At 41.3% G+C, this 15,868-nt stretch overlaps 1 protein-coding gene across 1 annotated transcript in view; it reads left to right on the forward strand.

Moving 5' to 3' along the window:
- Positions 1-1,131: 1,131 nt before the first annotated feature.
- The window catches only part of TRHDE (thyrotropin releasing hormone degrading enzyme), a 362,338-nt gene continuing 347,601 nt past the window's right edge, over positions 1,132-15,868 (forward strand). The window contains exons 1-2 of the mRNA XM_028091339.2: positions 1,132-2,033; positions 14,354-14,627. Of these exons, the coding sequence (XP_027947140.1) occupies positions 1,132-2,033; positions 14,354-14,627 (1,176 nt within the window). The remainder of the gene's footprint in view (positions 2,034-14,353; positions 14,628-15,868) is intronic.

The raw sequence follows: 15,868 nt of genomic DNA on the forward strand, positions 1-15,868 counted from the left end.
GGTGTCTGGTGTGACAGAGCGGAGAAAAGCTCTCTAATCTCCCAGTGCCTGCCTCTGCCGCTCAGCCGCTCCCCTCCCTCCCGTCTTCCCTGCCTCCTTGCGCACTCTCTCGCTCTCTCCTTTGCCTTTCTCCGGGAGTTTCAGTCCCTGAACGCAGTCAGAGTAGCCTTGGCAATCCGGACCTGGAGACTGTGTGTACACACACGGGCACACACACGCACACACACGCACACGCACTCGCACACACGCACTCCGGCTCTCCCCACGGGGATACAGAGCAAACCCGGAGCATCATCTACCTGAAGGGGATGGCCCGACAGGACACTTCTTGCTCACTTGTCATCTCCGGAGGTCAGAGCAACGTCGGAACGAGGGAGGCTCGCTGTCCGGTCTGCAACCTCACGCCGTTTGCCGCCACCGCTGCTTAAAGTGTCCAGGGTGGAGGAGACGGCTTTTTCAGGGCAGATTCCCGGCGCAGCTCTGCGGCCCTGGGACTTCGCCCGCCTGGTTCACCCCGCTCTCCTTCCCCGGCCATCCTCTCGCCCCCCGCTGCGGAGTGCATGGCTCGGGTGCCTCCTCTGCTGCTGCTGCCGCCGCCGCCGCTGCGAGCACATCCCACCCAGAGGACTGAACGCCACCGCTGGAGTGGGGAGAGAAAGCGGAAGCCCTAACTTCCCTCTTCACCGCTCCCTGTCCTTTCTAGCCGAGGACCGGTTGAAAGGCTCCCGCCGATAGCCAGGCGAGAGCTGGACGCTGGGGAGGGCGAGCCGGGAGCCGCAGGCGCACAAGGGGCGGAGGCAGCATGTGCCCCGGTGGCCCGCGCGGGCCGGAGAAGTAGCGCGCGGTGGGGCGAGCGAGAAGCTCCCTAAGTTGGGCGCGTCCCAGAGCTCGCCGCCCCGCGCCTCGGCCGCCAGTGTCCGGAGAGAGGCGGGGCTGATGGGGGGCGCCGAGATTGCTGTCGCCTGCGGCCAGAACCCGTCTTAAAAGAACCTGGGCCGGCGTCTCCAGGGTCCCAGCTGGCGTCGCGCCCTCGGCCCGCGTGCGCTCTCTGATGCCTGCGCTGGCGGTGGCCCGGGTGGCCCGCCCGCGGGGGGTGCCGGAGGGGGCGGGGGAGGAGGAGGAGGCTGTGTGATGGCCCTGGACGGCGAGCGGGGGGAGCAAGAGGAGGAGAAGAAAAAGAAGAAGAAGAAAAAGAAGAAGAAGAAGAAGGAGGAGGAGGGGGCTGAGAAGAGCAGCTCACTCTTCGTGGCCACCATGGGGGAGAACGACGCCGCGCTCCGGGCCGGCGGCAGGGGGCTTTCGGACCCGTGGACCGACTCCGTGGGGGTGCGACCCCGCACTACCGAGCGCCACATCACGGTGCACAAGCGGCTCGTGCTGGCCTTCGCCGTGTCCATCGTGGCGCTGCTCGCGGTCACCATGCTCGCGGTGTTGCTCAGCTTGCGCTTCGACGAGTGTGGAGCTAGCACAGCGCCGGGCGCCGACGGCGGTCTCGCCGGCTTCCCAGCGCGCGGGGGCAACGGGAGCCTTCCGGGTTCCGCCCGGCGCAACCACCAGGCTGGCGGGGACTCCTCGCAGCCCGAGGCAGGCGGGGAGGCCACCCCTGGGACCCCGTCCGCCCAGCCGCCGTCGGAGGAGGAGCGGGAGCAGTGGCAGCCGTGGACGCAGCTGCGCCTGTCGGGCCACCTCAAGCCGCTGCACTACAATCTAATGCTCACCGCTTTCATGGAGAACTTCACCTTCTCCGGCGAGGTCAACGTGGAGATCGCGTGCCGGAACGCCACCCGCTACGTCGTGCTGCACGCCTCCCGGGTGGCGGTCGAGAAGGTGCAGGTGGCCGAGGACCGGGTGGCCGGGGCTGTCCCGGTGGCCGGTTTTTTCCTCTACCCGCAAACCCAGGTCTTGGTGGTGGTGCTGAATAGGACCCTGGACGCGCAGAGGAATTACAACCTGAAGATCATCTACAACGCCCTGATCGAGAACGAGCTCTTGGGCTTCTTCCGCAGCTCCTACGTGCTCCACGGGGAGAGAAGGTACGGAGGGAGGCGGTGCCCGGCACCGCCCCACCCAGCCAGGCTGCTCGAACGGCTGGGCGGCCGGCGACCCGGGGGACCGGGTTGGCTTCCCAGACCAAAAAGCGAGGGATGGGTGAAGGAAGCGAAGGTGGGGTAGGACCATCACCCAGAACCCTTGGGGTCTGCCAGATGCCCGGGCTTTCTCTGCTGCCGACTCCACACACTCACCAGCGCCGAACGGTGAATACCAACCCCTCCTCTAGTCTGGAACTCCCTCGCGCCAAAGTTCCTTAGCCAGCATGGCGCAAAACAATTTTTAAAGGGTAGTGTGAAATCTGAGCGATGCCAGGGTGACATCAAAACCCTGCCAAGATACCGTCGAGGGAAAATACTCGTGAGGGCCAAAGGCCAGGGCTGTGGCACGTCCAGATAAGATGGCAGTGCAGGGCAAAATCCACCCCCCAACCCCACCCAACATGCCCATCTCGATTGTTACCTGGCAGGCACGGAGCAGAGAGTGAGCTTTGGCTGCATGAAGTTTTCCAAAACTGGAAGTTGAGATTCGGAGCAGTACGAGCAGGTCCAGGTGACAGACTTGGGGAGGGTGACAGGGGTCCGGGGGAGGCTGCCCTGGCTAATGCCAAGGAGAAATGTCCTTGCAGGTGCTGCCAGCTCTCTTGACAGAAACACAGAGTGACTCTAGTTTTTTGCTGTTTTTCTTGAGTTACTGCCTCTGGAAATAACTCTAGTGGTGAAAAGAGTTCGGAAAGCTAGCCCTCAGTCTCAAATGCCTTGTTAATGAGTGCCTTTGATGCTTTTTAGATTTGGGCAGTATTTTCTTTTTTGTTTTTCTCTGAGAGGCTGTGGGGCTTTTCACCACTTGTTTAGAGTTCAGATTTCGTAGTCAAACAGAAGTGGGTTCAAATCCCAGATGCAGCACTAGCTGTGGTGAAGGCTTGAAGACGCTGATGAATCTAAGTAACCAGCTCCTGACAATGATTATCTAGTGCTTATCCAGCAAAGTATATTAACTTAGTCCCACAAGAACCCTACGTGGAAGGTGCTATCCACACTTCCTATTTTACACATAGGGAAATGGAGGCACAGAGAAGTCAAGTAATTTGTCACACAGTGAGCTGACAAAGCAGGGATTTAGACCCAAGCGGTTTGGCTCCAGAGCCCATACTTTTAGTTTTAACTTGGTGACAATAATAGTACTACTATTATTGTGTCCATGAGTAAATGCATTGAAAAGCACTTAACCCTATACCTGGCATATAGAGTGTCCTCTATAATTATAAGCTGTTATGAGTGTCCTGTGATAGTCAGCACTCAAGCGTATTACTGAATGAATAAAAAAGTGATTTTTACTTTTTGCAGTAATCCATTGCATTTAAAATAACTTTGATTAATTGACGATAGGGCCAGCAAACAACCTAAATGAAGTTAAAAAAGAAATTGACAACCTTAGAAGTAGAGGCAGGTTGGAGATTAGCAGTGATGCCCCTGACAGAGCCTCTCCTGTTCTCAAATGATTTTCACAACAGCAGAAAACTGGGGCTCAGAGCAGCCCCAGGTACCTGAGATCAGTCCCAGGTGCCTGAGATCAGCAGGCTTGTCAGTAGAGAGGTGAGACTCAAACTTTGGTTTTCTGATGGTGAAGGCTTATGGTGGCTGGAAACTCCCAGAAGTTGTTATTGTATAGGAGGCTGGGAAATTTCAGTGTGTTATGGGAGAACACAAAAGTTTTATTATTTATAGAGTGCTATGAAGCAACCTCAGATCAATTTTCCAAAGTTTCAGTAGTTGTATGGTAATTAAAGCCTCCTATAAGTGAATGTATATTCATTTTCAAACTCCTAAGATCAGATGTGGATAATTGAAACCCTCTTCCACCACTGCCTTTAACATATTCTAAACAATACAGAATAAATACATTTTTTAAAACCCACCATCATATCAAATATGGGGGAAAAGGCGTAGAAGGCAAATTTGCATGTTGTGTTTGGAAACAAGCTTATATCAAAATGTCAATAGTGGGAGTTGCATATCACTGATAAATCTTGCTCTGGTGAAATAAATACTTCCAACAAATCCTGTGTTTTGAGCCATGCCAAAATATATTTGTTGGAATTGAGCTTGTTTTGGTCAGTGCATTCAAATTAACAGGACTCTTAAAAAGACCAGATGTTTTTGCTTGACCCGTAACTGTTTTCTTGTACCCCTAGTGCATATTTGTGTTCAAACTCTCTCCTTCAGTTTTCTCCCAGAGATGTAAATGACTTGGTTGAAAGTTTAATCTAGAGCACATGTGGCTGTATTCTGCATCCCAATAGAAAATCTGGATTCAATATTTCTGGAGCTGTCAGGATGGTTTTGTTTCTAAACAGCATCTTAGAGAAAGTTCTCGTTTCTCTTTGTTTTTTCTCCCCTTCATTACCGGAATGAATATGATAACTTCTTGAGTGTTTCTAACTGGAGTTGATATGGCAAAGGAAATCTCTGTTCACAATTATGTGACCATTACATCTATTAAATCTTTTTTTTTTTTTTTTTGATTGTTGTCATTACTATGACTACTGGGAGAATTTTTTAAACATACCAATGTCAGGAACTCAGCCAGGTTTGGACTTTGGTGATGATTTCGTCCCCCAAATGCTCTGTAATTTGATATTTTAAAGCACTTTCCAAGAGGACATAGATGCAAATTCTAAATTTTCATTTGATTAATGATTAAATATCATGGTCTTTAGTTAATTGTAGTTTTTGTCAGGTTAATTGTTGGATAATCTTTGTAATAAAAATAAATACTTATTCTGCCAATGGGGAGTCACAGCGAGCAACTGGAAATATTTAAAAGAGCACTACTACAATTCAGTCCACCTTACTTAGCCTATATGGAGACAACTCATTAATACCCAGGAGTCAATCTGATTCTTTGGTTTACTTCTCGGAGGTCTGAGAGAAAGAATTTGGGTGAGGGCAGGAAAATTAGATTTCACTGTTGCTATATACCTATGACCCTTGGAAGGTTTTATTCCCCCGCTAGGCATTGGATGGGACCTGGTTTTGTCCTACAGAGAACGCTTACCTTTTCTGGTTCCCATACTGCACTGGAGAAAGGTAGAGGACAAACTCTCCCCTGAAACCCTAGGCTCCTCTACTTTCAGTTGATAGTTCGGGTAATGGAAAATTCACCACTAGTTGAATATTGCAAATAAATAAATTCTCTTGAATTTGAAATGTTTACACACAGCAGTAAATTATCTCCATTGGGCAGAACACATACTCATTTTTTCCTCAAGTTGGTGCATAGCAGGCAGATAAAAAGGGTGTATATTTATGCCATAGTATCCTATAGTAGAATATACTTGCTTAGAATTAGGTATATGTTCATTTACCTGAAGTAATTGCTGCTTTCGGGTAACCAGATGGCAAGCATACCCATGTTCAAAGTAGGGTACCTTAATTTAGAACCAGATGGTTGGATTGAAGGAGGAAATTTACTCAAAGTAAATGAATATTCTATCCACATTCAAAAGGGAGACAGTTTTTTTTTTTTTTTTTGACAAACTTTGGGTCTATAACATGCCACAGTTACAGAAGACAAAATAAAAATGGGTGGTCTTTTTCCATGAAAGATTATTTTAAAGAGAAACCATGATCTCCAAATAGAATGGGAAAATAACATTGTGGTTCTCAGAGAATTGCAAAAAACTCTCTTGCAAAAATCTTGTGGAGCATCTTGTGGAGAGAACAGAGGATTTTATGGATAGGCATTTGATTTTCTGTGGTATTAGTGTACATGGTTTGATGCCTTGTACTTTCCTGGACTGAATTAATAATCATGATATTTAATAAAAACTTGAAAACCACCACATGGCTTTTATATTGAAAGCAGCCTCATTTCTCTCATTCACTCTGGTGAGGAGATACCTTTATATGAGCAAGTTAGAGTTTATGTCTTTTTGCTCCTCTATAGAAGGCTCTGAACTGAAAAATCTGTAAGAACCGGTTGTTTCTGTGAAAACTTTTTAATAGAACTCCTTAATGAACTTAGCTCATTGTTTTCCTGTCAGGCACACGTAACCATATGGCCAGAGTCCCATGCTAGATTTTGGTCACAATTCAGAATGTCACCAGTAAACTAAATCTAGAAAATATTTTTAAAAAGCTTTGATCAGTTAATAATGAATAATGACTCATTTAGGTAGGAAAATCCATACAACTGGTGTTTGTCTTGCCATGTTTTCCATGATGCCATCTGATTTGATTACCCTGGATAGTAATACAATATACACTTCCTCTCAAAGAGTTAAATTATTTTGCCTGTGTTTTTATGTATATAAAGTACTCTAAATCCTAAACAGGGCCTATCTGCTCTGGATCTCTTTCAAACAAAGGTGGACCTGTGACTGGTTCTCTGGTATTTGTTTGGTTTGCAAGGCATGTTTATTTCCTCAAACCAGTTCTTGCCACTGGGTATGGGGATGGGCTTGAGGCAGTAGTACAGGGTGTGGTTTAGGTTTGGTGAGGATGGGGACATTTGTCCATGTGATGACAAGAATCAGACTCCGTTCTTTAAGCACAGCTTCAAAGAATGATATAAAAGGAGCAAGGAAGAAATGATGGATCTTTAATACATGAACGTTTTGCAGTTTGTAAGGAAGGGTGTTCCTCTTTACTCCATGCTCATTCTCCCACCAGCCAGCAATGACAATCATCATCATTGTCAAAATCACCCACTTCCTTTTACTTATTTGTCTGTCCTTTATGTGCTTTCAGATTTGCAACAGTGGCTGGGTTCCTCCAGAGTTTTTCAAAGTCGCATATCATCCTGCTTTTTGCCACTAGAGAGTGGATGCTCTTTCCAGCAAGTAGAATCTCACTCACTACATAGAAATTGGGAGAATATAAAGATGAAAGATACTGCCCCCCAATCTTCTCAGTTTCCTGGCCAATCTGGAATGATTTCACATGGCTACAATGTATGGTGGTGTTGGGAATAAGATTGGCAAGATTGGGTGGGGCTGAAGTGGGGTGAGGGGGCCCCAGCTCACCCCTCCTCTCTTCCCTGCTTCTGAATAAATGAGTGGCTGCGTGGTATAATGAGCTCTAGCACTGGTTTTCCAGGGATGAGTTGAATTGATTCCTCCCAGTGTAGACCTGTGTTCACTTGCAGGATGAAGTTTTAGTTTAATTATTCAGATCTTTCCCTGTGGCCACACAACTGAAAAAAAAAATCAGAGGATGGGTAGAAAAAGAATGAAGTTTAAAAATTACCACTACTGGTTACTTTTAATCTCTTTTAAGAATAGGTTTAGGCTGCTTTTGGTTGTATTGCTGGATGGAAGAGCATGTGTGTGCTTGGTGTGTTCAGGGACTCTGGATCCAGGCTGCCTGGGTTCATGACCTGACTCTGCCACTTACTAGCTTTATGACCCTGGCCAAATTTCCTAATTGTTCTGTGTCTGGTATCCTTATCTGGAAAATGAGGATAACGATACCCTGTTTCATAGGGTTTTTGTGAGGATCACGAGTTAAGTAATAAAGCACTTAGAGCCATGTCTGACAATTGGTAAGCTCTTTTGTGGGTATTAATATTATATTATTCCATGGCTGGATTTCTACTATTTGCATTGGTACAAGGTCATATAGGGTCAATATTCTTGCCTTGGGGTTTTTCCCTACTAGCAAGACAGTGGGAACAATGGTCACCATGGACATTCCTTCCATTGCTCTTTGGTTTGCTCCCCTAAGCAAAGTTCAAAAGTCAGAAGTGAGGAAGCAGAGCCTCTCCACCCTGAAGAGAATGAAGAGAAGCACTGTGGTTTTGCACAGCAAGGGAAACCCATGCTTGGTCCAGGCACTGAGAGCTGAAGAGGGCCGAGAGAGCGGGAAGAGAGTGTGAAACAAAGGGAATGTACAACTTTCTAATTATGGTCCTGCTCTCTGTCAACAGTGAGAATAGCAGAGACCAGTGACTGAAGGGTTGGGGGAGGGGGTGCCTTCCTTGTTACTGGAAGGCAGTGTGACAAATAGAAAAACCCCATGTACCAAAGGAAAGGCACACTAGTCATCTGCTATTATTGTTCCCAAGACTTTGAGTTCTGACAGTAGCGGTACTTCATAATACTTACATCATGCCTTGCCTCCTTCCAATATTAAACAAATGACTCTCAGACACTAGTTTGTTTATTCTTATGAGAACCTAATATTCTGGCCTGCAAAGGTAATTTTAGTGCATTCATAATACTCTTCATCGATGGTGATCAAACCACTCAGGACTCATTTTTGATAAGAGTATTTAGTACATAAATAGGAAAACAATTATGAATATTGTGCTCTGTTTTTGTAACACGATTATTCACACATGCACCACTTCCTACATACATATTGCTGGCATTATTGCATTATGTTTTTAGTTTACTAGAATGGTTATTTAAAAAAAAATAGATTACACGCTTGCTTATAGCACTGAATATTCAGCAGGAGTACTTTTCTTCTGAAATGGCAGAGTTTTAATGACTCACTGAAGTACATAAAAACACACAGTCTAAACAACGACCCATTTTGGCTTAAAATGTTTTGTCATTGAGTAATAATTTGCATTTTGATTAACAACCTTAACTTTAAATGGGACATGTGTAACTTCCATGACCTTGTAACTAAGTCCATCTCCTGCAAACAGTGGAATAGTAACTAGATGTTCCATTGGAACTTTTCTTTAGATCTTGGGAGTTTTTATTAACAGTTGCAACACCAGGCAAATTGCAATTGCGATAGAAGGAAGCTCAAAGATCATTTTTCAGTGCTGTATGTGTGGTATGCTTAGGTGTGGTCCAGATGGAAACCTCTCAAATTGGGCATGCCGTTTGTGAGGTTCTCTTGGTTTGGCTGGGTTCCACAGCGAAAAGTCATGAATCAATCTGAATACTAACAGTGACATGCAAATGTTGGTTTCCTCTGCATATTTTAACTTTACAAAAAGGCAAACTGAAAATAATGGAACAGAAATTGTTTTGATTCACATACAGTAATTTGTTGGCAATATCAGCCAACGTTAATGCATTACTTCTGCTGGATCTTATCATAATGACTTGACACAAGTAGCCTGCCTAGTGAACTTCCGCAGAAATAAGAAGAAATCAATTCTCTGTATCCTTCAGAGGCAACACAGAGCTTTATGCTCTCCTTCTTAGCTCAACCAAAATGTCAAATAGGCAAGTTGTTAAGAAATAAAGTAATTTATTTTAGATAGAAGAGAATTAAAATACATGTATATTATTTATATTTCTCTAGTTATGCTAAAGTGACATTCTTGGAATGACACTTCTAGGATGTCACTTTTGGAAATGGCATTTTTCATGGTAATAGATTCATTAAAAGATAAAAATGATTTTGTTTAAAAAAAGCAGGAGAAAAACAAAACGAAATACTTGTCCCTATTACCTTCTGCCTCCTGCTGTTTTATATTACTTCTAGCTGCATTTACATATGTATCTCATATCCATACTGTATATTGTTTTCTATTTTTAATTAATTTTTTTGTATTTCTTCTATCTGGTGTCCTGCTACCACCTCTGACTTACTTTGAATTTACTCAAAACCCAAATTTATTATTTTCTACTCCAAATCACCTTGTTTAGAGGCCTCTTTGATGTTTTTAATGACATTAAACAGAAAAGAAGTCGCACTTCCACCAAGTTGAAGGCAATCCTAACATACATACGATGAAGACAGAATGATATTTTTGAAACCCAACAGACACTGTTGCCTGTTGAGGGGACAGAGGCTTGAACTAGGTCTCTGTTAGACAGGGGGCTATTGAGGGTGAGAGAGATGTTAGAGATGGACCGGCAATGCTGAGACTTGATAAAGCCAGAATCTGTGAGAAGACAGACAGCACACTCACTTAATAAGTGAGTCAACACTTTTTAAAGGCTTATTTCTGTGCTACCTGGATTCTGCCTCATTTCTTCATCTGCTTCTGACCTTTAAAATACTACCCAGGCTTTAAGACAAATTCTTACACTTCTTCCTTTGTGAAGCCTCTTCTGTTCCTAAGGCAGGTGGTTCTCAACAGGGTAAATTGCCTGCCCACCCCCCCACCTTTGGTTGTCACAGCTGGGGTGGAAAGTGCTGCTGGTACCTAGTGGTAGAGGCCCTGGGATGTTGCTACACATCCTACAGGATACAGGTCAGCCCCCAACAAAGAATAATTACCCAACTTAAAATGTCAGTAGTGCGGAGATTGAGAAGCCTTGCTTCAGGAGAATGTAATGTCTTTGTACACCTTCCTTTTTTGTCATGGCTTTTTATAGAATACCTGCTTGGGTATTTGTTTAATTTCTTTCATTAGAGAATAAACTGCTTGAGGGAAGGAAGCATATATACTTATCTTTTTCTCCTCAGTGTTTGAACACTCAAGAATGATGATTAAGAGAAACAAATGCATAATAGAGCTTGTAGTAAAAAACTATTTAGCTGTAGTGTAATTTAATATTTAAAAACATCTCGTCAAACTCAGGGAATATTTTATTTCTCAATTTTGTTCAGTTATAGAATCTCAAGCTTGGAAAAGACCTAAAAAAGTAATCTAGTCCAACTGCTCTTCGTTACCAAGGGACTTCTTCTGATTTCCTAAATACTGAAATTGAAATTCAGTTGCAATCGTTCTCAGTTGCCAGACTGTGAAATTGGTATTTCCTCATTTAGACAATATCAGAATATATGGTGGCCCTCTGTGCATAGATATATACTGTGTGTGTGAATTCATTAAGAATATTAATTGCAGAAAAAGGTACTAGATGGTCTTTATATTCCTTTCAACCCTGAGAATCAGTGATTTAAACTGCTAGCTTTACTAACATATTTACTTACTATGTAAGGCAAAAAGAGAGTACACAATATGATTCTTCTGCATAAATATTTGGTTTATGAATTTCTCATTAACCCAGGGGTATTTAATCTTCTATATCTAATAAATTCCTACCCATTAATTACTTAATGCCAAGGACACCTTTGATTTTTACTTAATGATTAGTACATTCTATTTACAACCCTTCTGTTGAATTCTTGCAGAACTTTCCCCCAAATTATTAGTTGTCTACCTTATCATGACCTTAAGGACAAAAAAGGTTATATCTTTTTTTATTATTATTTAAAAAAATTTTTAAATTTATTATGTTATGTTAATCACCATACATTACATCATTAGTTTTGGATGTAGTGTTCCATGATTCATTGTTTGTATATAACACCCAGTGCTCCATTCAATACGTGCCCTCTTTAATACCCATCACCAGGCTAACCCATCCCCCACCCCCTCCCCTCTAGAACCCTCAGTTTGTTTCTCAGAGTCCATAGAAAAAAGGTTATATCTTAAAAAAAAAAATCCTACCATGTACCTAATATAGTGGAAAGCTCATACACAGCAGACAACGTCTGTCAGTGGTGGAACTGGAGTTCTCAGATACTTGAAAGTTAAAAAGAAGTCAATCAGAGAAAAACATGTATCATATGACCTCACTGATATGAGGAATTCTTAATCTCAGGAAACAAACTGAGTGTTACTGGAGTGGTTGGGGGGTGGGGGGGTGGGGTGGCTGGGTGATAGACATTGGGGAGGGTATCTGCTACGGTGAGCACTGTGAATTGTGCAAGACTGTTGAATCACAGATCTGTACTTCTGAAACAAATAATGCAACATATTTTAAGAAAAAAGAAAAAGAAGATAACAGGAGAGGAAGAATGAAGGGGAGTAAGTCAGAGGGGGAGAGGAACCAGGAGAGATGATGGACTCTGAAAAACAAACTGAGGTTTCTAGAGGGGAGGAGGGTAGGGGGATGGGTTAGCCTGGTGATGGGTATTAAAGAGGGCACATTCTGCATGGAGCACTGGGTGTTATGAACAAACAATGAATCATGGAACACTACATCAAAAACTAATGATGTAATATATGGTGATTAACATAACAATAAAAAATAAAAAAAAAGAACACTTGTTACTCATATATGGAATCCTGTAGGTAACTTTTAAACAGCTCAGGAAAGAAATATCAAGCTCAGTGGACATTTCAATTAATAAGATGGAAAGATGAGATTCAAAAACATTATGGAAGACAAAGGCATGTGAAGAGCAAATTGTAAATGGGTACATTTTAACTAAAAGGTACTGACATTTCATTAAACAAAACGATATTACTATCAATAGAAAATCATAAGGAAAAATATTATCATGTACTGGCATTTTTGGAAAGAACTTTTATTACCAATAGTCGAATTAAAACATTGTTTATAAGTTATGGCTAAAGATTATTTTACCACTCTTAAAATATAATTAATTGTTACTCAGATGCAGAAAATGTGACTTCTAGACCCAGCTTTGTACTAATTGCCAGTGTAACTTTGGACAAATCACTTAATCCTACTGGAATTCCTTTTTCATTTTAGAAATTTATGAGAGCTGGACAGTTTGTTTCTAAGATTGCTTCCAACTTTAATCTTATATTTGTCTGAAGATTTGTAGTTAAAACTTCTTTCCCATATATTATATCATTTTATCATCTCGACAGCTTTGGAAGGAAAGTGTAGAAAGCATTATTATTTTCCTTTTACTAATGAAAAAATAGGCTCAAGCTGTTACCCAAGCCTGGTAGGTAGCAACCCAGTACTGTTTCTAAGATAACTCCCCAAAATTCTATTTCTGAGAGTATGTATACAGTTAATCTTTTAAAATGTCTTATTCTTATCTATTTCAAAATTAACTTTCAAAAAAGTAGACTCTCAAGGATAAATGTAAGCGTCATAATGTTAAAAAGGTATAAACATTTACATCTGATGGTTTGAGCCAGGGATAGCCAATAAGATTCAATGCACATGTCAACTCCTATTGATTGCTAGTAGCTGCCTGAAGTGTTATGCTGAGAATAATTCTGAGGCCAAGTTTGGGCTCAGTGGGAAAGTGTGCCATGTTAGATTAACCAGGAACATTGTGGATGATGGAGAGGGGAGTGGTGGCAGAACTACTTATGGGGGAGAGTCTTTTAAAGAAATGACTTCAGTACTTAGTAATGTTTTATGAAGGGTCTGATATTGACTTGCCTTATATTGAGTTTTGTAACTAGTATTATCAGAAAAGTTTAATTGATTTGTATCATGCATGTTTTCATAAGTAATGGTTTCTTTTTCAAGTTAAAAGAGTGTCCTTAAAGTTAGTTTGAGTATTTCTATTTGTAACCATCACTGTGAAAGAATGTAGAGGTTGCTTCTAGTTAGTTTTAATGAAATGCAACTTTGCAGCTTGATCTGAAAACTTGAGGGCATTAAATATACTTTATATAGATATATACACACATATGCACATCAACATGTTTATTATATAGATATTTATTATACAAATTTGCATGTATTATATTTGGTATATATATTTGGTATTATATTATATATGGTATTAACATATATAATTTGGTGTTATATATGGTATTACCATAATAATACCATAGTTATAGTTTATGTAATAAATATATATTATGAGTTGTAAAAATGAATAGTCTCTGGATTATTCAATATAAACATGTGTTAAACCACTCCAAGAAAGTTAAAGACATTGTGAATCAGTGGCTGCCATTTATTAACTGCCTGATGGTTGCTCTTCATCTTTCACAGTGATACATGCTTTATATCCTCTTTACCCACTAAGCTTTACAGTACTTTTTAAAAGTTAGGCTTGATTATTTCCTTTCAAGCAATGAAAACCTAAACCTTAGGGAAATTTAGTAATCCTCCAAGATGATACGGCTGAGAATGTTGTAAAGCCAGAATTTAGGCCAACTTTTGTCAGGTTTCAAAGTCTGTAACAAAATCAGATCATGCCTAGCTGAAATTTGAAGGTTCAGATGTTTCCCACTGGTGGTCTATATTCTACATATATCTGAGGACAACTTTTGGATTTTAGTTTCACTGTCTTAACTTGTACACCATTAGAGGAGAAAATGGGGGCATACCAAAAAGGAGAACTGTTACTCTCCAGTATTTGCCAATGGGATGCCAATGAGTTGTTTTTCTGTAAAGTGTAATGTTTTGTCTAATAAACACTGGTCTGGGTTTAGAGAATTTACTTTAAATTGAGATAAAAAATGTCCCTGAATAATTTTTATCATAGGGGAAGTGTATATGAATTATACTTTCATGCTATTCATGCACTTAAGTTTGGTTCAGAAAACAGTACCTTGTGATTTGGCAAAGTATATTATTTTATCAGCAGAAGCATGTAAAATGGTCATAACTTAACTGAAGCCATAAATGTAATTGAGAATGTCATTTTCTTTTTTCCAGATTCCTTGGTGTTACTCAGTTTTCGCCTACACATGCCAGAAAGGCATTTCCTTGTTTTGATGAGCCAATCTACAAGGCTACTTTCAAAATTAGCATCAAGCATCAAGCAACCTATTTATCTTTATCCAATATGCCAGTGGAAACTTCCGTGTTTGAGGAAGATGGATGGGTGACGGATCACTTTTCACAGACCCCTCTCATGTCTACATATTATTTAGCCTGGGCAATCTGCAACTTCACATTCAGAGAAACTACTACCAAGAGTGGGGTTGCAGTAAGTATTTTAAACTTAAATATATTTTTAGATAATGTACACACTGTATAGTAATCTGATACCTGGATTAACACTGAATCATTTTTATCTTCTTCAGGTCTTATATAGCTAAATTCTTTTGTTAACCCTTGGGGGGTGGGAAATTATCTTCCTGGTTTCTAGAGTCAAAGAGGACTGTCTTTTCCATACCCAGCCTTCTTGTCCCTTTCGCCACCTCCCCCACCCCCACCATATCTGTCCCTCTTCATCTTCTGAGTATTTCTGAAACAACTGTTGTCTGCTTTGGGAAATTGCTTTTTATTTATATGACTGGGAAAGCTGCTTCTTTTTATTGTGAAGTATTTCAAATATCCAGAAAATGTAAAGAATAATATAATAAACTTCACAGGCCTACTAGCCAGCTCTAGAGAATCTAAACGTTTTATCATCTTTGCTCTAGTCTAATTTAGTTTTTGAGAAAGTAAAACATATTGGATAGAGTTGAAGCCCTCTGTGTGCACCTGCCTGATCTCATTGCCTTGCCTCCTCCTTTAGAGATAACTACTGTTCTGAGTTTGATGTTTGCTATTTCTATGCATATTATCACACAATTATCAAGTATGTGTATATATATATTTCTACAATAGATGCCATGCTTTAAAATTTCATATAAGTGGTTTGTATTATAGATATCATTCTGTAAGTTATTTTTATTTCATTTTAATTTTTGGTTAAAATTATGTTTTTGTGGTTTATCTGAATAGAATGGGTTGAGCGAAGATATCAGAATCTGTCATCCTCCTATAGATAAACATTTTAATTTTTCTGATTAACAGCAATGCTCAGTGAACATTTTTGTCCATGAGTTCTGCCAATGTACTAGAATTTCTGTAGGGTTGTAAAGCTTCTTTTAGCCCGTAACACCCAAGTGTATAGAAATATGTTTTTAGGGGAGCATGACATATGGGAAGCCTAGAGAAGTCATGCTCTGCATTTAATTTATTATAAGAGTCAATTGGACTTTCTGTGATAACTATCATTTGTGACAGCAAGGTTCTTTTTTTTTTTTTGCAAGAGTGACAGCAAGGTTCTAAGCATTTTTTGTATGCTATTGTATTGCACTAGTCAGGCTAGGTCAGGCCATGCTGAGTTAACAACTTCCTCCTCATTTCAATGGCTTACACAATACATATGCATCTATTTTAATTTTTATGTTGCCCCTAAAGCAAGGTATTATGATTCTGTTTTTTCCAGATGAATAA

The sequence above is a fragment of the Eumetopias jubatus genome, unplaced genomic scaffold (assembly GCF_037043125.1).
Source record: "Eumetopias jubatus isolate StellerSeaLion01/CBP00866 unplaced genomic scaffold, mEumJub1_p1.0 scaffold_8, whole genome shotgun sequence".
NCBI lineage: Eukaryota > Metazoa > Chordata > Mammalia > Carnivora > Otariidae > Eumetopias > Eumetopias jubatus.